The sequence below is a fragment of the Adiantum capillus-veneris genome, chromosome 30, assembly GCF_014529385.1.
Source record: "Adiantum capillus-veneris isolate H3 chromosome 30, ASM1452938v2, whole genome shotgun sequence".
NCBI classification, from domain to species: Eukaryota; Viridiplantae; Streptophyta; class Polypodiopsida; order Polypodiales; family Pteridaceae; genus Adiantum; species Adiantum capillus-veneris.
The window spans coordinates 9,006,059-9,030,013 of record NC_140960.1 but is presented as its reverse complement, the minus strand read 5'-3'; the positions used below and the strand labels follow the sequence as shown (position 1 = coordinate 9,030,013).

General features: G+C 46.1%; 1 protein-coding gene across 4 annotated transcripts in view; it reads left to right on the top strand.

The window, feature by feature from the left end:
- Positions 1–23,955, top strand: part of LOC147417518 (Chlorophyll A-B binding family protein) — a 71,859-nt gene that overhangs the window by 8,496 nt on the left and 39,408 nt on the right. For all 4 annotated transcript variants that reach the window (XM_086507528.1, XM_086507529.1, XM_086507531.1 and 1 more), the window contains exons 4-6: positions 8,869–9,015; positions 10,248–10,380; positions 10,568–10,660. In XM_086507528.1, the coding sequence (XP_086363654.1) occupies positions 8,869–9,015; positions 10,248–10,380; positions 10,568–10,660 (373 nt within the window). The remainder of the gene's footprint in view (positions 1–8,868; positions 9,016–10,247; positions 10,381–10,567; positions 10,661–23,955) is intronic.

Sequence of the window (23,955 nt, the reverse complement as noted above, 5' to 3'; positions counted from 1 at the left end):
TTCGCCCTCGGAAATACGCGCAGTCGTCGATTGAGCCATATTTTTGAGAGTAGAGAGTCAGGAATTGAGCCCTTGCACGACCACTTCGAGAGAGGCCAAGCGAAGGTTCGTCTGAACGTTCGCGTTTTCCAGAGCGGTAACACGTTGGTCGAAACTCTGGAAAGTACTTGTAATCCATGTGTAGAGAGCATGCGTGAATGGAATTTGAACATTACCTGGCACGTCGTCACGTTGCACATCCGAGCTGGAGGAATCCATGGCGGAGTGCGTGAAAAACTGGAAGTGTCACGCGAAACCGGGCCTTTTCTGCACTTTTCGGTCGCGGAAAGTTGAAGTTCGAAGAGCTCCACGCGTCGGCGTGAGCGTCTGAAGGCAAGTAGGTGATGGCGGAAGCGCGGGAGCATGAGCAGGTGAGGGAGAGCAGGCTTGAGAGAGGAGCAGGAGAGCCAAAATTGAGTTCTCTGTAAACTTCTGCAAGTTCCTGTAAGTGAGTTTTAATAAACTCAGCTTTCATACCTTCTTTAAAAGAATTCAAAGTGTCCATGCCCCCCTTTTTTCTTTTAAATAACTCAAGTGACCTTGGACATTTAAATAGAAGGCCACTTAGGAGAGTGAAATAAACCAGGCAGCGTGGAAATTTAGTGGAAGGCTTAAAAACTGGCAGCGTAAAAAAAAATTGAGCGAGGCCTGCAAATTACGCCAACACGTGGGTCCTGTAATCCGACGCGTGGAGAGAGAACCTTGCAGGCAGTGCATGTAGTGAGAGAAGATCTTGGAGCTCGTGGTGGAGGCTTGTGTCCAGCACGCAAAACAAGCTCCAACTAGGAACCAGCTCTACAAAAAAAAATCCACGCTGGCCTCTCAGCGCTTCTCCGAAACACTTCTCTACAGGCTGCCACAGAGAGAGGTAACTCTCTCTCTCTCTCTCTCTCTCTCTCTCTTTTCCTCTCTTTCTTCTTTCTCTCTATGCTTTGCACAGAGAAGGAGATTACAGAGAGGTTTTTTATTTATTTAAAAAAGAACATACTCTATGCTGAATTTAATCCAAAATCAGCAAATTAATAAGTAATATATTGATTTTCATCGAAAACCAGTAAAATCAATGAGTAACCCTCCAATTTTCAATAGTTTCACCAGTGAACATAGTATTGATTTACACTTGCAAACATACTCATGAGAAGAAAATAATCAATTAGACAATCATATCATCAAAAATTGCATGAAATAAAGACTATCCGACATAAACCAGTTTGTAGGTGTGCACACAGTCCATCCCGTAGCCAAGCCGGCTCTGATACCATGAAACGAACTAGGAGAATGGATCTCCCGACTAAACGGACCGCCTACAGACACGCGTCGGACGAACCACCCGACCATAGCCACCATCCGACAGCTCCTCCGTGTTGCGGCCAGCGTCCGAGGACGTAGGCGTGCACCTGCAAGACCGAGCGTCCCACCATCGGGCCTCACCTCCTCGAGGTGACCTCGCCCACTCCTAGCCTCGCGGGCTAACCACTGGCACTCTGCCAGTGGGGGTCGATAACTGCAAATGAGGCCTTGGCCTCCCTTTTATAATAATGGCCGGCCACACTGGCCGTGTTCACACTACGTCCGCGCGGACATTGGGCGCCCATCCCGACGCCATCTGGGCTAGATCCCCTCTCCCGTGAGCGGGACATAACACACACAGAGAGAGAGAAAGAAAGAAAGATTTTATTTACGTCTTCAAAAGGCCAAAGAGAACTGGCCTATGAGACAAATCAATGTACAAAGTATATATCCGCTGGATATCTTGTGTGCGTGCAAAGTAACAAAAATGTGGGGTGTGACCGGGTAATAATCGAACATCCGGTATATACAATGGGGTGTGTGACCGGGTAATAACAAAGCATCCTGTGTACAAAATGTAGTGTGACCGGGTAATAACAAAACATCCGGTATACATGATAGAATATACAACTGTGATAGGAGGGTGTAGGGTGTATGTGGCTGAGTCAGCTCCAGCTAGTGGTGAGGGTAGGGTGTAGTATCTGATACCTCCGCGAGCCTGATGTGATGAGTCTAGCTATGTGAGCTAGGTCAAGCGTCTGCTCTGAATGTGGGCTGCATGTCGTGCCCTGATGGCCTGAACCTCTCTCCTATGTCTCTGGGATGCTCGAGAGCGATATCCTGGTAACCGTGGTCTCCGTCTAGCTCTCGCCTCCTCAGCTCGTGCTAGAGTCATCCCCTGGTATGTGGGTGGCTGTGGCTGCGTCTGTGTAGGTGCTAGAGCCTAGAAGTAATCCGTGAGCTGTCTGTCTGTCCTCAGCTCTACCCTCCCCCATCTCAAGGGCTCGCTCTCTATGCTGGTGCATCTCTATCAAGAATCTCCCCAGCAGCCTCTGATCCAATGATGTCATCATTGACTATAGTGAAACTCTCGGTCTATCAAACAGGATGGGGTATCGTGATCTGATCTCAGCATAGTGGGGACATTTGCACAGGAAGTGGCTCTCACACTCTACCTCCTGTCTGCACAATCTGCATAGCCTGGCCTCTCGTGGGATGCGGGCTGCTCTGCCACTCTCTATCTCTAGCTGATGTGATGATACTCTGAGCTGTCCAATGGCCACCCTCGTGCCATGCGGTAGATATATGTCCATGTATCTAGGCCGCTGTATGAACCCATCCTCAGTGAGCGTGAGGAAGTGGTCTCTGTAGTATGCCATCTTGGTGGCCAGTGACCGCGAAGGTGTAATCCAGGTCTGCTGTGTGTATCTCTGTATGAGCTCATACCTGATGACTGTGTTCCTCTCAGTGTGTGAGAGGACCTGGCGTGGTGCATCTGGATCATACTGTGAAGGAGGCAATCTGTCCATAGAGTAACCATAAGTCTGAAGCCACCTAGTCACACTGGCATACCATGACCTCTGATCTCCTGAGTCTGCTAGCTCTCGAGACGCCTCTAGAGCAAGCGGAGGTAGTCTGTCTGCTCTCATGTCTCTCAATCTGTGAAGATATCCCACAGTTTGGAATAGTGCCTCCACTACCATAGGTGAAGCACCAAACTCTGCTCTCACAATATCATGGGGAACTGATGGCTTACTCCGAATCATCCGGGCAAGCATCAGTATCTGTGGCCTCTCAAGTCTGCTCCACATCTGCTCTGAAAGACCTGGGGTCCATACTGGGGCAACATATAGTAGGGCTGGAGTGACTAAGGTGTCAAATAACCAGCTCTTCGTGCGAGGCTCCTGAAAATGTGTCTGATGGCAGCCCCTCTCAAGCATAGCTAGCACTGCGTATGCTTGGGTGGTGCGGTCTCTAGCAGCCTGTGCCATGGAGAAGCGGCCCGTCCTAGCAGTGAACGTGATGCCCAAGTACACATATGACTCTACCACCTCAATCTGGCTATCTGCAAAGGGGAAGACTGATCTCCTCCGAACAATCCCTGAAGTGTGGAATATCAGAACCTTGGTCTTGCCAGGTTCACTGTCACCCCTCTGTCTGTACAAAAGGAGCCGAGAGCGTGTATGTGGAGCTGTAGATCCTCCTGTGACTCTGCAAGTAGGACAATGTCATCTGCATATAACATAATATGTACCTAAGTGCCTGAGAGGTCGGCACCTGCTCCTCCACTCTGTCTTATGTAATCTGCTATCTCATCTATATATAAGCCGAAGAGGGTAAGGGAGAGCGGGCAACCCTGCTTCACCCCAATGGTGCTAGTGATGCTATCTGAAAGTCCGCCAGGGCATCTGACTCTGCCTGATACTCTCTCATACAAAGCATATATGGCCCATATCATGTCTGGCGGTATACCTAGATCGTGAGTGTATGATACATGTCCCACCACACTGTCTCCTCAAAGGCTCTCCTCTTACGTCTAGTAAGAGTGCCCATCTGTCTGTGCATCTGTCCCTCTGAGATCTGTCCAGTGACATGCTATGCTTTGAGGCTCCGGTATAGCTGTCTGCACTCGTCGTCATACCATCTGTTTTGGGGCATCGTCCCAGGGCGTGGTGCATCACTAGAGTGTGTGGTAAAGGGGAAACTCTAGTGTGCCGCAGAGTGGAGAATGGTAGTCAGCTCACTGGTGAGTGTTGAGAGTGGGGCGTCTGGGTCTAGCTGTCGAGTCCCTGCATACACATGGTATCTGTATATCTTTGATAGCTCCTCACTGATGTGTATAGTGGTATGCTGTGTGGAGGGAGGAGGAGGTAATGTGGGTGAACTAGTCCTGATAGATAGACTGAGGTATGTATGGTCTGCCCCAATGGGTCGTGGTGGGATGGTGAAAGAGCTAATAATATCCATGGCCCCTATGGAGCCTAAAATGTAATCCACTATGCTCTGCCCTCTCCTGCCACCATGCCGCATCTTGCCCCCTTTCTGGAAGCACGTATACCCTCCCGATGTCGGCCAACGGGACATCCCGTTGTAAATCAAGAGGTGGTGTGCTGAGCCCAATGCCAATAAGTGTGACCCATATCTGGTGGAGTCACTCCCTCTATCCTCTGAGGTCCGCCCTAGTCCCACGTCCTCTGCTGCTATGGTGTGTAGTAAGGTGGGATTATCGAAGTCATATATCTCACACTGTCGGCTCTGTGTGCGGGCATTGAAATCCCCTACAAGTAGGATCTCTCCCAATGCCGCGTAGTGAAGGATATCCTCTGATAGAACTGAGAAAGGTGACTATGTCTGCGGCCCCTCCTCCTCCTCAGCTACACTCTCCTCCTCCTCATCCTCCTCTAGAGTCTCCCCCTCCAATGTAGGCTCATGCTGTGTCTCTGCATGCTCTGCAAAATGTGATCTGCGCGGAGGGAAATAGCATAGTGCAACATGGATGGCTCTATCCGGAGCTAACTGTATACGTACCCACATGAAGCGGGCCTCTGTGTCCCTGCTCATCACTGTGACTCTGTCCTGTAGCTCTCTCCGTACTAGGAGGGCGATCCCCGTGATGCTGGCTGCCTCCCTGTGGACCGCCTAAATGAAGACTTCCAATGATACACGCGAACATGTGGGAGACCTCTCTCCTGGCGCTCATGTGTCTCTGTGAGCATGATGATATCCCTCCCCTCCATCACCTCCTCTAGACGTCCTGGCTGAGTCCATAAACAACCATCACAATTCCATACCCCAATGGTGATCTCAGAAGGTGCCGCTTCCTTGATGGTCTCCATAGTCTCATAGGCCGCGAATCCCTATGCGATGGGTTTGCCATCCACAAAGATCCGACCATCCCGATAGAATGCCTTCTTACCCTCCCTCCTTGCTTGCATGATTTTTGGCATGCAAAGCTTTCAATGCTCCACTTGGGTTTTGGTGAGGTCCTCATCAATGTATATTGGCTCTCCCGCCAATCCTCTCAATGCGATCCTCTTTTTTAAGAAGGCAATCTTGTCCATGAGGTCCTTGAATTGTAGCATGAGGACCCTCTTTTGCGGGTCTTTCCCTACTCTCCATGCTTTAGTGAAGGGGGTTGTTGTGTATCCCAACTTGGCACCCATCGCTCTCCGGTGATGCCCCACCCTCCTCCTTGATGCCGTTCACCCGCACATTAAGCATGCGGGCCTCTCGCATTTTCTTCTCTTCGAGGGTGGCGTGCATCCATAGTGTCTCTTCATTCTTCTTCTCCTCCTTCACTTCCTTTTTGATTTTGTTACGGACTACATCCACCCATCCCTCCTTGGTGGCTTCCATCTTGACCTCCATTGCTTTGGTGAGCTCCTTGGTGATTTCTTCTTTGATGGCCACCTTGTCGGCTTCTTGTATTTCTCCTTCTTCCTTGAGCTGTCTTGATGCGGCCACTTCTTCCTTCAAGGAGATGATCTCCTCCTTGAGTTTCGCATTCTCTAACTCGAGGCTTTTGATGGTCTTGTCCATTGCTTCCATTTTCTTCAATAGCTTGTTCTCGATGTGAGTGAGTGTGGAGTCCGTCTTAGTCTTGTTCTCCTTCACAAGGGCATGGAGCCCCGCCTCGATTTTCTTGAGTCGGTCCTCCATGGAAGTCATGGCGACCTCCAATAGTGAAGGAAGAAGAGAGGGGGGGAAGGTGAGGGGGGAGGGTCACTCCAACCCCTCCATGTTGGGTTGGCTAACGGCGTGGGGTTGGATGGGCTGGATGGGGAGGCTGGACAATCGGGATGGTGCAGAGCTGCTGGACTGCTGACGGATGAGGGTGCTGCTGCCTGCCGTGATGGAGCAGACTTCAATATGCAGCTGCAGGTGCGATGGTAGTGTGCACAGTTGGCGCAGCTGTGGGTAAAATGGCAGGGGAGGCAGGTCTACAGCAGCCTGCGATGGCAGAGAGAGAGAGAGAGAGAGAGAGAGAGAGAGAGAGAGAGAGAGAGAGAGAGAGAGAGAGAGAGAGTGAGTGAGTGAAACGAAACGAAACGAAATGTTATATTAACGAATGAGTGTGGGCCGAGCTTTGCAACGATGACTGCTCCTTTGGCTGTCCCATATCTAGTGAAAAAAAATATGTAATCTGTTTTGGGACTGTCTCTCTCTATCTCTCTCCAGTAAAGTGTCTCTATATCTGTGTAACTCAAGTAGATATAGCCCAAGACATCTCTGATCCTCATAACTCATGACCCTAGAGAAAGGACCGAAACCCTCTCTGAATAAGCAGTGGAAACGGCCCTGTATCTCATAGTACACTGTGCAATGACATATAATGTAGCTCTGTCTCTGGCTCTAACCGGCATAAGCGGCATATCCTGCTATCTGCTGGTATCCCTCTAAATCTACTAGTCTCAATCTCCAGCTGATGTGAGGATGTGCGTATCTGACCAATGGCACACCGCTAACCATGAGGCATATGTGTGTCCATGTAGCTGGGTCGAATCACAAACCCATCTCCTGTGAGGTGGAGAAGATGCTCTCTATAGAAAGCCATCTTCGTGCCCAACTCTTGTGGCGGCTCTATCCATGTCCTCCTAGTTTCCAGCTGGATTAGGTCCTGACGAATGAGTCTAGTAATCTCCACCCGTGTAAGAGACATCGAGGGTGCCTGAAGAGAGTACTTGAAAGGGGGCAGCCTGTCCATGGTGAAACCATGCGTCTGAAACCATGATGTCATCTGTGCATACCAGCATGAAGTGTCCCTCTGAAGAGCTAACTGTCTGGAAGACTCAAGGGCCAGTCTAGCATATCTGTCTCTAGTAGTATCCCACAAGCTGTGCACAAAGGAGACTGATCTGGTAAGCGCCTCGATCTCCAGCTGGTGCTCGAATGATAGCGTGGGGTACGGAGGCCTTGGCTTTGATCAGTCGAAAGATCATAGATACCAAGGGCCTCTCCATACGTCTCCAACCATCTTGGCCTACAGAAGGTCCCCATGTCTGCACCCCATACAACATAGCTGAGGCTACTAAGGTATCAAAGAGCCATAACTTTGTCCGAGGTTCGTGGAACTGAACCTGCGAACACATCCTCTCCAAGCCTCCCAAGGCCGCAAAAGCTGTAGTCAGTCTAGCCTTTGCTGCTCTCCCCAAAGAAAACCTAGGCCCAGTGAAGACAACCCCAAGGTAAGTTTATGCATCTGCATACTCTACAATCTCTTGACCATATGTGAAAGTTGGTGCTGATCTCCTGATCCACTGTGGTGTGGTGTTAAACACCATAACCTTGGTTTTACCAAGGTTTACAGACAATCCACTATCGTCTGCAAATTTGTGTAATGCATCCAACTGTCGCTGCATACCCTCTGGTGAGTCAGAGTTCCACACACACACACACACACACACACAGAGAGAGAGAGAGAGAGAGAGAGAGAGAGAGAGAGAGAGAGAGAGAGAGAGAGAGAGAGAGAGAGAGAGAGAGAGAGAGAGATGAAATGTTATATTAACGTCTTCGAAAGGCCAAAATGACCTATGAGACCAAAAAGACCTATGAGACCAAAAAGTTACAATTGGTGAATCTGATATCACGTCTGAGTACGGAAAGTACAAAGAACTAACACTAAAAACATTAAGGAAATGAATCTGAAGCTGACTTGGAATTGAAATGAGATTGAGGCCGGGGGGGGGGGGGGGGGGGGGAGAGAGAGAGAATGAGAGAATTTTAACGTCGTAGGAATCCCAAGAGACCTTAAAGATCTATCCCAAGAGAGAGAGATTCTGTGACCAGCCAAACAAACACATTGATCAGTAGCATCTCTGACCTAGACCCTAATTCTAAAACCCATCACATGCATGCTCCAAAATTGAAGCTATTGTCCTTGAATGGGGGTTCAAGCAAAAGAGAGAACTCTGAAAAGTAGATTATTCAGTTACTTGGAAGGAGTGATTTAGACTCATCAAATCAAAAGGTTGATGACACAACTTTTCAGAATTTTTTTATTCCTAGGTTATGATGGGACGAGAGATACATGTGCCTAGGTGGCTTAGCGAATAGAGGTTATGCTTGCTGTAGGGGAGGTTTGGCAGCATTGATCTTGAGATGGAGAGCCGTGCATCGCTATCCAAGCCCCTTGTCTATTTCCTGGGCCTGAGGATTTCTCACCTGTTTGCAGGTCAATCTTCGAGTTGAGAGAAGGCAGAGACGTTGCCATCTCTAATCTACGACCATTTTTTTATTATTTCCATGAGTATACTAATATGCTGATCAGACACTTGCCATGCCTGTCCAAGTGCAACCATGTGAACACCTTCTATGGATAAATAATATGCGTAAGAGACATCTGGGATCAACCACCATGCAAACACATTTAGTCATAATTTAATTTAATTATCAGAAGTTGTTTGAAGTGCAAACAGTTTGGAGGAGACTTAAGGTATCGATTCATTTGCTTGAACTAATTGTAAGTTCTAGTTGCAAGCTAGAGTGTAGTGTAACAATCTTGGACTATGCATATGAATCTATTTTCATGACGTCCTGCAGTGTCTGGTATGGTAAAGACAGGCCAAAGTGGTTGGGACCCATTCCCTTTCAGTACCCAGATCACTTGACCGGTGAGGCACCAGGAGATTATGGGTTTGACATTTTGGGGCTTGGAAGCAACACCGATAACTTCAACAAATATTTCAAGTTAGTATGAAAGCCTCAAGTCATTGTTGTGCTTTATTGCATTATACATACGAAGAATAGCAATCCTAGATGTAATAGTGGAGAAGATCATTGGTATTTTCATGTCTTCAGAGAGCATGAAACTTGGCTAGCAGGCTGCATCTGTCTCATGAACTATGAAATAAGTTCCTGCCTAGGTCATTCATGTAAATGACTGACAGGTTCGTGCAAGTGCCAAGAATAAAGCGTGCAAGGTGAATTTTTTGACATATCGGTCTAGAGAAGGCAGTTCTTCAAAGAAACCAGTTCTTACCCTTGTAAACCTACTTAAAATGTCGGCTTTTATGAGTAAACATGATGAACATATTGCTGCCAAATTTGTTTAACGTAGCTCCAAAACCTTCTGCAAGTAGCGCTTTATATCTGCTCTTTGCGCTATAGCTTTTAATCACTTAGTCAAGCTCACATAATCTGATAGGTTCGCCATACATTGCAATATTCTTATTTTTGAGGTAGGCTTTGCCTCGTCTCTTTTTTCCTGAGATACTTTCTAACATTAATTTTGAAGATCTTGGACAATTTTCCACTTCAAGATTTTGTTCACCTTTTTTTAATCTGCCCCACATACCACTTCTTATGCCTTCAACAAAACTTGTAGCATTTTATTATCTTTGGATTTAAATTTTAATTTCCCATCATGAGCAAAGATTATGGGCATTTATTTATGTTTGAACTTAACTAATGACGTCATCTAAGCACTTGAAGATGGGAATCCACAGAAGCAATTTTTTTTCACAACTACATTGGTTCATTGCTATATTGACTGCTACATTTGCACAAGCCTTACCTTTCTGTAGGTCAGAAGAAGACATGTCATATCTAATTTCATTTGTTCGTTAGTGTTCTGTATAATATCTGAGGAAATTGTGTGGAGTTTGTTGCTATCAAATTTGCTAAATCTATGCTTGTTTTTGCCTTTTTAACTGGATTGAGTGTATGCTTTAGTATCCATATTGATAGCATCGCCTTTGAAGTGATGGATTGCCACCTTTAGGCACGTGGCTCTAAGTTATCTCACTACCAGTTTTCCCAGATCGTGTATGCCTGTGTGCACTACCAGTTTTTTCCGATTGTATATGCCTGTGTGCACTACCACTGCAAGAGCCATCATGCGATGTTTGTCATGACTTGCTTGTCCCTGCCATTTGGCAAAGCGACCGTTCAATGCTACAAGGTGGTTAACATTTTTTCAGTTTCGAAATTCTGCATGCTCGATGGGCAATGCTAGCTGCACTCGGTGTTGTCATTCCTGAAATACTCGACCGGTTTTGCAACATTGATTTTGCTGAGCCTGTTTGGTGGCGTGTTGGTTTTTCAAAGCTCCAGGCAAGCAACTAAGCCTCCAGGTTTTCTGTTTTCCTTTGTTAGAGTTGCACATCATTATCAGCTCAAGAGCATTGCATGTCACTCATATACTTGTTAAATTTAAGATTGTCACAGCTGTTTTTAAGCAAGAGCTGACTATCTTCACTCGGCAGGGCTATAATACTGTCTTTTTCTGGATTGCTGGCAGGGAGATACTTTGGATTATCTCGGCATACCAGGCTTGCACATTGCTGGAGGACAAGGCATTTTGGTGATTGCTGTGTGCCAATTCCTTCTCATGGTTCTCTCTCTCTCTCTCTCTCTCTCTCTCTCTCTCTCTCTCTCTCTCTCTCTCCGCGCCTGATGGCGTAAACTTCTCCTACACTTGGGTTTGCATGCTGGCAGGTTCATGCTGCAGGCTGAGCAAGACATGTGCGTTGGAACAGCAGCCTTAACAACAACAAAGCAGCTCTCACCACCAGGTTCAGACCAGCGACTGTGCAGCACGCCCTCACGGCAGAAGCAAAGGAAGGGGGACTCGTGTAGATTTAGGCCTTGCAGGAATAGAAAAGAGGGGCCGTTAGGATGGAGGTCATGAGCGCTTCACCAGTTTGCAAGTCCCGTATGAAGGCAACCTTCATGCTTACAAACAAGTGGATAACACAAGTGGAAAGGGAGATGAAGGAGTGGAAAGCAGAGATAGAAGGATGGTGGAAGGAGAAGGCAAGCCTTCTTCAAATGTTCCTCAACGAAGGCACGCAATGGAAGAAGGAGAAAGAGGACCTGCACGTAGAGACACAAGCACTTAAGGCGGGTTCACAAGCACTCAAAGAAGAGGTCTCAGCCCTCAAGCGAGAGCTTCTTGATAGAGCAAGCAACGGACTAGAGGAAGGTGAATTCCAACCCTCGGTGATCGAGGAAATCAAGGTTATCAAGGAACATGTACGGATGATCAAAGAGGAAGAGAAACAGAATGGGGCAAAGACTTCTTCGTGGGTGGATGTTATCACGAAGACAGAAGAAGGCGGATGAGGCCGAGAAATGGATAGAAGTTGCTAAGAAAGGGAAAGGGAAAGAAACCACATCTATCCCCACTCCTACAATCATCAACATGACTTAGAAGAAGAGCAGCGAAGGAAGACTAGAGCTCTGCACATACGAATAACCGGTCTAAAAGATCGAGATGATGTGGAAGGGGAAGTCAAAGAACTTCTCCGCCTGATGGGTAGTGAGGCTACTCATACAAAGGCATGGAGGGTAGGGAAGAAGACACAAGGAAATGGGGAGACTTCAAAGGAAAGAGCTCTAATCATGCGCTTCCCATCCATGGAGGCAAAGAAGGACTTCTTGAAGAAGCGTCCTACACTAAAGAAAACGGGCATATTTCTTAGAGACGACCTCACACTCACACAGCTTGCTCATATGAAAGAAGTTATGCTCGAGATAATGACAGCTCGAGAGAAGGGGAAAGTGGTCTTCTACAGGGACGGACGAGTGGTTATTCTGGAGAAGCGTCCCGCATGACGGTGCGAGACCTGTGGGACCACACTCAGAGTGGCTACATGGAATTGTAATGGATCTTTGTGCCGTGATGTAGGGGCCTTTGAGGATAATTTCACAGGGAAAGATATCATTTTCTACTGTGAGATGCATTAGGTCCTGGGGCAGTCCATGCCCCATGTGAGCGGATACAGATGGGAGACAACTTGCAGACAGGAGACTCTATCAAAGCACAGAGGACGAGGTTCAGGAGGAGTGGCAGTCTTATTCAGGGAGGAGCTACAGTCTCTGATACATATAGCTCGGAGGGATGAGCATGCTAGGTACATGTGGGTGAGACTGAAGGCAAAGACGGGCAGATATCTATACATCACTATTTGCTATTTCCATCCTAGCACGTTAGTATATGCATCATCTAGAGGACAATCTCCCTTCTCTATTTTGGATGATGATATGTGGGAGTTTTCCAGAGATGGCGACATTATTATCTTGGGAAATTTCAATGCTAGGACTACCCATCACCAGACAGTATTTTATGATACCTCAGAGGAGTTGATGCGAGAGCTTGATATTATAGAAATGGGCCTGTCTAGATTATCACAGGATGAGGAGCACACTGAGTATGGCAGATACTTGATCGATATGGGGATTGCACATGGATTGGCCATTTTGAATGGCCTACAGAGATTCCTTGCAGCAGGTGGTTTTACATGCTTTCCATATCGGCATGGCGCTAGTACAGTGGATTATGTTATGGCTCCGCCAGGACTCATTCCTTCCTTTCAAGATTTCATGGTGGGAACTAGGCTAGTTGGGGTAGCAGTAGATCATGCTATCTTGTCTTTCACTCTATCGTTCCAGTTCAACACAGCTCCATTGGGAGAGGCCTTTACACGTACTCGATATACCTTCACTAGGGAGACGGATCCCATGTACATTGATGAGATATATAGGAAGCTATGCACTCAAGAGCCAGGACGACCACTAGATGAGCTCACCCAGATTCTGACAGAGACGCACCACGATGCAGCCTTAGAGGCATATCCCCACAGCCAGCCTACACGCATACGATCTGGGAGCATGCCTTAGAACAGTTGGTATGATGAGGAGTGTAGAGAGACGAGGATCAGATTACAGAGATAGGTGCTCATGGGTACTACTACACATAGACAATCACGGATTATCTTTCGCTGCCTAGTGCGACGAAAGAAGAGGGCTTACCTATCTCAACTAGAGCGTGATCTGTATCAGCTGTTTATGAGTCAGGAATCTAGTGAGGCATGGAAGCTTTTCAATGAGCACTCTCCACCGCCAGCCATCACTTCCACAGAGACATGGGGGGAATATGCTACATCTCTCTATACAGCGTCGGGGCAGCCACCTTTGCCTGACCCTCCAGAGGCATGCCCAGAAACATGTACTTTCTTTACTTCTGAGAGGGTAAGGAAAGCCATTGACAAGATGAAGACAGGAAGAGCACAGGATCATGATGGTCTGGTAGCAGAGCACTTTATCCATGCCTGAGATATGCTTGCAGAGCCTCTTGCTAAAATGTTTAATAGAGCCATGTACGAGGGTTTCCTTGAGACTTGGAGTATGTCCACTATTGTGCCTATCTTCAAGTCGGGACATCCTATGCTTCCCGGGAATTACCGAACCATCATGGTTGGTCACACTTTGGCTAGGCTATATGCATCAATTCTTGAGCATGAGTTGAGTGGATGGGCAGAGGGAGAGGGCATACGGGCGGCAGGATAGGCAGGGTTGAGGAGAGGTTTCTCCACTCTTGACCAGGTTTTGACACTTAGAGCCATTATTGAGGAGGGTAGACACCATCGTAGGAGGATATATTGTAGCTTTGTGGATTTCCGCAAAGCCTTTGATACAATGTCATGAGCCAGACTCATACGTAGATTGCAAGACATGGGGGTGCCCACAAAGCTAATTTGGGGGATCTTAGCTTTATACAGGACTGTGGTAGGACAGGTACGCACTACTCAGGGCATGTCCGACATGGTTCACTCCACCATTGGGGTGAAGCAGGGTTGTCTCCTATCTCCGACTCTCTTTGGGGTATATGTAGATGAGTTTTTAGAATATGTACGGGCAGAGGGTGATAGAGGTGCTCAGCTTGCAGGGACATGGATTCCGTTACTATTATATGTTGATGATATTGTGCTGATCTCAGATTCTCCAGAGGGGGTGCAGCGTCATTTGGATGCATTGCATTTGCACGGGACAGTGGATTGTATGTGAACCTTGGTAAGACCAAGGTAATGGTGTTTAACACCACGACACCGTGGGTAAGGAGGTCCGCCCCCACTTTTACATATGGTCAAGAGACTGTGGAGTATGCAGATACATACACTTATCTTGGGGCGGTTTTCAGTGGTCCAGTATTTTCCCCGAGGCGTGCAGTAGATACGCGATTGACCAGAGCCTATGCAGCATTGGGGAGACTTGAGAGGATATGTTTGGCAGGTTCAGTTCCAGAAACCTCGGACAAAGCTTTGGCTCTTTGATACTTTGGTTAGTTCGTCCATGCTGTACGAAGTGGAGATATGGAGCCCCTCAGTTGATCATCATAGCAAAGCTAGCAGTACTGATGGATGGAGATGTATGGAGAAGCCCTTGGTGTCTATGATTTCTCGGATGATTAGGGCCAAGGCCTCAATACCACATGACATTAGTAGGGCGGAGCTCGCTGCTCCTCCATTGGTAGTGGAGGCACTCACTCGATCATTTTCATTTATGCATAGCACTTGGGCTCTCCCTATAGACAGATATTGTAGGGAGATAGATCATGTTGGTATATAGAGATGGCATCTTGGTTTTAGTTACATGGCTTTAGTATTGATCGGCTACCCCCATTTCAGTACTCTCTGGATGCACCACCCATCTTCCTCACTAGGGCAGAGATTACCAGGCTCATCAGACAGGACTTGATTCAACTGGATACGAAGAGGACATGGATACAACCTACACATGAGCTAGGTATGAAGATGACTTTCTATAGAGAGCATCTTCTCCAACTCACAGAGGATGGTTTTGTGATCAGACCAGGATACATGGACACTCATCTATCTCACGGGATACGATGTGCTATTGGTCAGATACCCACATCCTTACATCAGCTAGAGATCGAGACAGTCAGATTTAGAGGAGTACGCGCTGAGTCCAGGATTTGTCAGGTGTGCCAGATAGAACCAGAGATAGAGCTACATTACATATGTCATGGCCCAGTATACTATGAGATACGAGGCCGCTTTCACTCTCTATTCAGAGAGGGTTTTGGGCCACTTTCTAGAGTCATGAGATACTAGGATTCAGAGATGCCTCGGATTATACTTACTTGAGATTCGCAAACACAGAGAGGACCTCTTGAAGAGGGGCACAATGAGAGATCCAGCAACAACGGAAGATTACAGATTTCTTTCATTCATAGACAGAGGAGTGCGAGCAGTCCCAACAACATAACAACACCAGAGGCACCAAAGACATACTACTTGATCGGGCGATAGAGTTGGGGCGGTCCCGTCGCCCACGGATGAGGAGGCCCTCTCGACATCGACGCAGACTGCGACAGAGGATCCATACCATACTGGCGCGACATAGGAGCCGTCCTGACAGAGTGCCTACCTTGGAGGACATTGAATCTATATAGCCTTTTGGATACTGATGTATATGTATATGATGCCTCGACTGTCAGAGAGCTCCATTGTATCAACTCACCCTTTGTATTCCCCTTGTATGAGCTTTCACCCCACCCCTACCCATTATTTTCTTTTCTCTTTGTACTTTTTGTACCCAGACCTGGTATTAGATTCATCACATGTAACCTTTTGGTCTCATAGGTCATTTTGGCCTTTTGAAGACGTTAATATTACATTTCATTTCATTTCTCTCTCTCTCTCTCTCTCTCTCTCTCTCTCTCTCTCTCTCTCTCTCTCTCTCTCTCTCTCTCTCTCTCTCGCCCGCGCGCGCGTGCAAAAAAAGGAGGGCTGGATCCTTTCGTGTGACATAACCAAGTTATAGGCCCATAGACTTACGTCAGGCTGTAGGCTTCATTCAAAACTTGAAGTGGTAGTGAAAACCCCCCTGAAATATAACGCTACAACAAAACATAGGGGAAAAACCATGACTGATACAGAGTTACCAAAGATCGGTGATACATCAAAGGTTGGGGTTAGAGGCAAGGAAAATTGTAGTAGAGAGTTGAAGCAAAAACAGGCCACCCAAACTTCGACGAGGAGGCTGAAAACTCCACGAAAGAATCTCCAACATGAGATTCCAGATCGCCAAGGCCCATGGCGTACCCGAGCAGAATAAGCATCACTATCGCACCACACTGCACCAAAACTTTGGGGGAGAGAGAACCTCAAGCCATCCTTGGCAGTATTGTCACGAGGCTATGGAAACCACTAATCTTAGTTGTTGGTTTCTTTCCCTTGATTTTTTATTTGATTTTTGGGACCCTCTTTTTGAAGTCACAAATGGTCGGACATTGTGTGGCGAGTGTGAAACGGCCGACGGCCGAGAGTTTCACCCGCAACAATCAAAGGTAGGTCGACACGAGTTGATTGGGCCAATCGGCACTGAAATCCGAGCAATAAAAGTATGTCTAGGCTCAATTCAAAGTCATTTAGGCCCCACACGACATTTAGAAGTTGGTGGGTACAAGGAAATTAACACAAGGAAACATGACATTAAAAAATCATGAAACTTCTTGAGCATCTTGTTAGGAGGTTTCTAAGAGTGCTATTTGAGCTCACAATGCTAAAAATAAAAATTTTACTTTTTTAAAAAGAGCCTTTTTTGCGTAGAATTGTAATTTACTATTTAACTTGGGCGAGTAGTAAATGTTGTCAGTCTTTATGTAAGCAACATAGAAGTGTGATAGGCTCATTACATACATATGAGGATTTTTCAAAGACGTTTAAGTTTATTTAAAATCAAATTGGTCTACCATTGAGTCAATTTAGTAAAATTATACGTATTTTACCAAATTAGTCTACAAAGATGGCCATGCAAAGACAACTTCAACCCTTGATTTATATTCTTGATATTTTTTATTATCTTGTACTATATGTTGGGCGTATTTCCTTGAGACGGTTTTTGGTTTAGACATCTCAATAGTTGTTGAATGATTTTTTTAGAAAAGCCTCTTAAAGCCACAAAAGTGGCTATTTTTTTACAAGACTAGTGTTAATTCAAAAGAGGTAAAGTGGACACTTGGCGGCTCCGGGTGGATTTGCCAGATTCATCAGCAAGAGGAGGCGCCCAAATTTGAGAAGGGGGCTGATTTTGTCATTGTGACTATAGTGTGTGTGTGTGTGTGAGTATTTGGTGCAGGTGATCACAACTTTAATGGAAAGCTTGCCTTCTCCCTTATTTCATGTAGCGCGATGATTTGCTCTCGTGCATCTCTCTTTTCCCCTTTGCACATATGGTAATGCCCCACTAGTTGGGCTTTTGAGATGACCATGTACAGTTTTGGGGGTTTTATGCACGTTGGCCAAGGAAAGAGCCTTCTGTATAGGAATCAGATTAGCTAATTGCTAATCCCCCACAGGTACGCACAATTTCATCACGAAGGATTGCGAAATCGGAGAGTTTTTTTGCGTGAAAACTCGTCCAATTCAAAGGGAAACTGTTCCACTGCGTGTGAAAGCACCTGAGACGTGCGTAGACGTGTTCACACCGCCCAAAACGATCCAAAACAGAAAATTACAGCATGCTTTGTTTTTCTACAGGTTTAGGGTTTCACACGTAAACTACAGGACATCGCCAGGGAGCCTCAGGAAAGCCTTGGGATGCTTTAAAAGGGCTTTGGGCACCTGATAGTGGCAAAACAGGGACTTATATCACACTGAAATTGACTTGCAGCTCATTGGAAAGCTTCCAAATTGCAAGGGAAAGTGTCCTTGACGTGTACTTTACATTGTGTTGTTATGTTGGCGAAATTGGGTCAAAAACTTGCAATTACAGCCATGGACAGGTTTGGTCAGCTTGGTGAGAGTTCATTGAAAGCGTTCAGATGGTCTATTTGCAATAAGAATAAAGAAATATCGAAAGGGGCGCCAGTCGTTGTGTGCTTGGAAGCACTCCACCTAGACCGGGCTGATCTCTAACAGGTGTCTCGATGCACTAAAATCACATACCCAGGCGCTCTAATCCAATTAGGAATATATTCAGCGGTGACACATCACAATGCAACAAGAATGCTTACTTATGTATGTTACAAGACATAGAAACATAAAGTCGCTAATGAACACTGCCCCCACAGATAACCATCCAGGTTCGCGGGCCATGAGTTGTTCATCAACTCCCTCTCATCACTCCTCTCGCAAATAACCTAAAAAGGTCCGGGCCATGAGATATAGAGGTCGTTTACAACCAAACGCTCCCTAGATCGAAGCTTGCGTTGTTTGGAGATGCTAAGAGTAACCACTACTCAAACTACTTAATACTCCCCTCGTACATAATCATCCAAGTCCGGGCCATGAGTAACAACAACAATACTCCCCCCGTATATAACCGCAAGGGTTTAGGCCTTGAGTAAAAACAACACTTTTAAAACGTTCAATACCGCCTCCGCAAATAACCACAAGGGTCCGGGCCATGAGTATGTGCAAGCATTCTCAAACATCAATTCTCTTCAGTACTCCTCCCGGGAGTAAATCACCAATCAATGAAACCAGTATTACAATTCAAATCGACACCGAGACAAATACCATCCATATCAAACAAATTCCAAACATGATCACCAAACAAGTTCTTAGACAAAATTCAGAAAACTGCTAAATCAAACTGAAAATGCATTCTCGGCGTCATCCGAACTCGAAAAAACGAACGACTTTCCATTCTGAGACCTGCATCAAAAATTTGGGCTAGGTTTCTTTTCAGATTTGTAGTCGATCGCAACATGATCCATAAGCTCTTGAATCGTCGTACGTGGCTTGGTCAGACAATGTTCTTGTAGCGGTGATAATAGCCCCAAGATATAGCAATCACATTGGGCCCCCAAGGTTATCAGCTCGAGAAGAGACACCTGGGTCATGGTGAGAGAGGTCCAAAAGTTTCAAGTTGTAATCTGCCAGGGTTTCCATGGCAAGCATTTCAAGATAACCCACTCTGCCTGAAGCTGCACTCCGAAGGAAGATGTCTGAAGGCATGTAACTTCGGGCAAAGATTTTCTTGAAAGCTTGCAAAGTTCTAGGAGTGTGCGACTTGGTAGCTATAGTCATCCACCACTTCATGACATTGCTTTTGAGAAAAAACGGCGGCAATAAAAAAATATCTTTGATCCTTCTCTTGCAAGTGGTCTTTATGGATTATGCCCTGTAAGACAGAGCAATGAAGTCGGAAGCGCGCTCGATGTATGATGGACTAAGGGTGGGAGTGACTAATAAGTCCGGTTTCAGGGCACGAGGATTCTGGGGTTCGGGACACGAAGATTCTTTACTAAAATTTCGTGTAAACTTGGAAGCACTATCTTGCTCCGTCTCCTCTTTGGTAGGATCGGATTGCTTTCAGAAAAGCACACGCCTGAAGCTCTGATACCACTGTAACTGTCACAAACGGGAGAGCATAACAATATAAAATACATTCGGATAAATAGAAATTATCACTTATTACTGAAGCCAAAGGATATAGAGAGAAATAGATAGAGAGAGAGATAGAGAGTGAGAAGATCGACACAGTACTGGGGACCAGAAGATGGGCTGGTCCCCTGAAACCGGCCTGTTCAATCCAAAAAGGGCGGTAGACTTTACTTTAAACCTTGATTTAGTTTTCACCCATTATTAGTCGTCTATTTTACCTGTACTTTCAAGACACATCAAAGGGGAGAGGGATACAGGCTGCTAGATTGCACCTGTATGAGTAGACGGACACCAGATTGGCCCCTAACTTAGGCGCCCCTTTCGGTATTTCTTTATTGTTCAAAAGAGGGAATAAACGCTGTGGTTCCTACAAGCTGCCCCGCACAAACTCGGCTGAATTTCCACTGTTCCAGCCCGATTTCGGCAGCATAACTGTACTAGAACCCTTCACGGTCAGTATTCCCACGCATTGACTGACTTTCCCGACGCATACGGGCACTTTGCAAAACCTGGCGAGAATCTGCAGCACGCTGAATTCTCTGTTTTCAGCCCTGAAAATGCGCCAGATCGCCTGTACAGCGGTCCCCTTGCGTCCCCGAACCTCCTGGGGGTATTAGGGTCCGTTTAGGGCCAAAACCCTAAACCTGCAAAAATACACAGCAGGCTGTAATTCACTGTTTCGGGCTCCGTTTCGCGTGCCGGTCGCATCCCTAGCAAGTCCTCGAGCTCCCGCACCTGTAGGGCTACTTGCCCTTTGAATCGGACGAGATTTCTGGCGTGAAACCTCTCCGAATTCACCTGTACCTGCGGGGGGATTAGCCGCTAGCTAATCCAGTACCTGTGCAAGAGGCTCTTGCCTCGGCAATCGCGCATGAACCCACACAATTGTACATTGGTCAAATGAAGAGCCCACTAGAGGGGCATAACATACTGCCAAAGGGGAGAGAGAGGGCAGTGCGTAGCGTGCAGGGCATCACTCCTGGCACCGCACTGTGCATAAGAGGGAAAGCAAGCACTCCATAGCTCTTAACCTGTGACAGAGACTTGCAAAATGAGCCTCCCAGCTATAAATCACGTTTTTGCCTTCTCTATAAGTAGTAAACTGGCCTCAGAGTGCCAAGTGTCACTCATTTGTGCATTTTCCCGCTTTAGACCCTCGGGTCTAAAAATATCTCACCTGCAGCCTCTGTTGACTTGGCCACAGAGTAACAAAATGATCCCCATGTCAAACTGCACGTAATGACGCGAAGACATTTTCAGGTCCCAAAATAGCAGTTCCCTAAATTTTAGGAGATGCTGCCATTGTATCTTTCTAGGTCATCCGACCCTCTTTGTACACTGCGGCCACATCCAGAACTGAAATGTAGCCTCTGTAGCAAAGGATTCCACTTTGGCTAGTCAATGACCCCACTTGGCTAACCATAGTCCTTGTCCAACCTTAGTGCTCTCTTGCCCTCAGGCCTGGACTCCCTCTGGACAGTTCCACACTAGCTATGCAATGCAGGGCAGTTAGATTTCCCGAGGGGTGTTTCCAAAAAGTGAAAGTAAATAGATAATAAGAAAGAAATCAACAAAAAGGATAGATAGTAGTCACACGCTGGTGACATACCCCCCTCTTGAAATCTCAAACGTCCTCGTTTGCATCTATGTCGTCCATGCTTACTGTCAACACTGATGTATTCAACACATGTCGACACATATACGACACATACATGCTCATTGTCAACCCTGGTGTATTCAACACCTCGTCGACTCATGTATTGCTTGCGTGTGAACCCTGTCCCAATGACATAGTGGTAGCTTCGCACTCTGCCATTGCTTTGAGTCACTAACTTTCCAATGACAAAATGGTAGCTGCACATTTTGCCACTGTCTTATAGTACACGTTGGATCCCGTAACACTTTCGAGCATACCCAAACCGACAGTTTAAGAATGCAGTTACACATGTACTCCTGAATAGAAGCAATCATTGTATCCTTGACAAACTGACAAGAAATACTCACTTCTATAGCACTAACCAAACTTTTGGACATTCCATAAGAGCAATTGCCAAACTGACAATCTGTACAGCTCTAACATTCATGTAACAGGTATTTGATTTGAGCTCACTTTAAATACCATGTACATCATTTGTTTCAGAAGCCATTGTCACACTGACAATCCATGTAGCTTTGAAACTCAAGGGGTCAAGGTAGGTTGCAAATCGAAGGCTTCCAGGTAAAGTGATAACACAGTTGGTGACTCTGCAAGTTCACCTTCTTCCATCCACTTAGCATCCATTGGTGGATAGTTTTTAAACTTTACCAAGTAACGCCTAGCAACCTTGCCTTTCACTTTCCTTTCTTTGTGTGCCAAAATCTGTTCAGGGAGCAAGATCTCGTCAAGTTCCTCGACTTCCGGCTGATCTTCAGCTGGCATATCTTCTGGCACATCACCCACATAGGGTCTGAGAAGACTCACATGAAACGCATTGTGAATCTTCCAACTGTCAGGCAATTTCAGCCTATATGCAACATCACTGATTATGTCGCATACTTGAAAAGGCCCATAGTAACGCATGCTGAGCTTTGGAAACAGTCTTTCCTTGCCCTTCATCTTCTTTAACCTTGCCTTTTCAAAACGTAAAAGCACCCAATCACCAAGTGAATATACCACTTCACGACGGTGACGATCAGCTGCTTTCTTTTGCTTTGCCTGAGTCCTTTCTAAGGCCACTTTGACCTTCTTGTACATTTCATCCATGTCCTGAACATACTTATCTGCTTCAAATATCTTGTCCTTTGTATGCAGTATGGGAGGAACTTTCTTGCCACCTTCAACTATCTCAAAGGGTGCCTTGCCAGTTGATGAATGCACTGTATTATTGTATGCATACTCCACCAATGGCAAATACTGCTCCCACCTTCCTTTATGCTCTGACACATAGCACTTCAGCAGATCTAGGACAGTAGAATTTGCCTCTTCTGACTGCCCATCTGTTTGAGGATGAAATGACGAAGAGAATTTGAGCGTGGTGCCCATATTCTCAAACAAGCCTCTCCAGAACAAACTAGTCATGCGTGGATCACGGTCGCTAATAATCGACTGTGGCATGCCATGATACTTGAAAATATTGCTCATAAACAAGCGTGCCATCTGATCTGGCTTTATCTTCTTCCTGACAGGAATAAAATGAGCCTGTTTGCTGAATCTGCAAATAATGGTCCAAATACCATCATTTCCTGTCTGCGTTCTTGGAAGATCAAAGATAAAATCCATAGCAATACTTTCCCATGGTTTATCTGGAATAGGTAGTGGTTGCAATAACCCTGGTGCCTTTTGCCTGTCAAACTTGACCTTTTGGCATATTAGGCATTCTCGCACAAAGGCATCCACATCCCTTCTCAATGTAGGCCAATAGAAGAATGTCTCAACCGCTTTCACTGTAGCATCGATACCACGATGCCCTGCATACGGTGGGACATGACTCTCTTCCATAACTTTGCGTCGCAATGGCTTTGTGACACACAATCTGCCATGCATCATCATGAACCCGTCTTTAAGAAGATAGTGTTCATGACGTTGTCCATCCATTAGTTGCTCGAAGACCCTTGCAAAATCTTCATCATTTGCATACTGTTCTCTCATATCATCAAGTTCATGATGATAAGGAATCGACACAGCTGAAATTTGTGGCTTTCTTGACAAGGCATCAGCCACAACGTTCTTCTTGCCTTCCACATGCACAATCTGAAAATGGAACATGGACAAGATATTTGCCCATCGCATATGCTTTTCAGATAACTTTGTCTGTGTCAAGAAGTATCGCAAGGTCTGATGGTCCGTTTGGACAACGAAATCTGCACCTAGCAGGTAGTGTTTCCAACTTAAGAGCGCATGAATCACAGCCAGTAACTCTTTCTCATAGACCTGCATGGTCATCTCTGGCCCTTGCAAAATTCTGCTCTCATAGGCTACTACCCTGCCATCTTGCATTAGCACAGCACCAATGCTACTACCGCAGGCATCACACTGGACCACAAATGACTTCCTAAGATCTGGCAACACAATGACTGGATCCGAAGTCATCTTTTCCTTTAAGAGATTAAAAGCTAAAATCTCTTTTTGTGTCCATCTAAAGGTGACTGCCTTCTTTTGAAGAGCATGTAAAGGTGAAGCAATCTCAGCGAAATTTCGGATAAACCTTCTGTAATAGGAGCATAGTCCCAAAAAGCTTCGGACATCATGCACCGTCTTCAAATTTGGCCATGACTTGATCGCTTCGACTTTTGCAGGATCCATTCTGACACCGTCCTTTGAGACAATGTGTCCCAGAAAGTGAATCTCTTCCAGAAAAAACTCACTTTTCTTTGCATTGATGAGCAACCTATGACTGCGTAGCTCTTTGAACACAATGGCCAAGTGATGCCTATGCTCCTCTTCATTCTTTGAATAGACTATCATGTCATCAAAGAACGTACCAACAAACTGCTGGTGTGGACGGAAAATTCT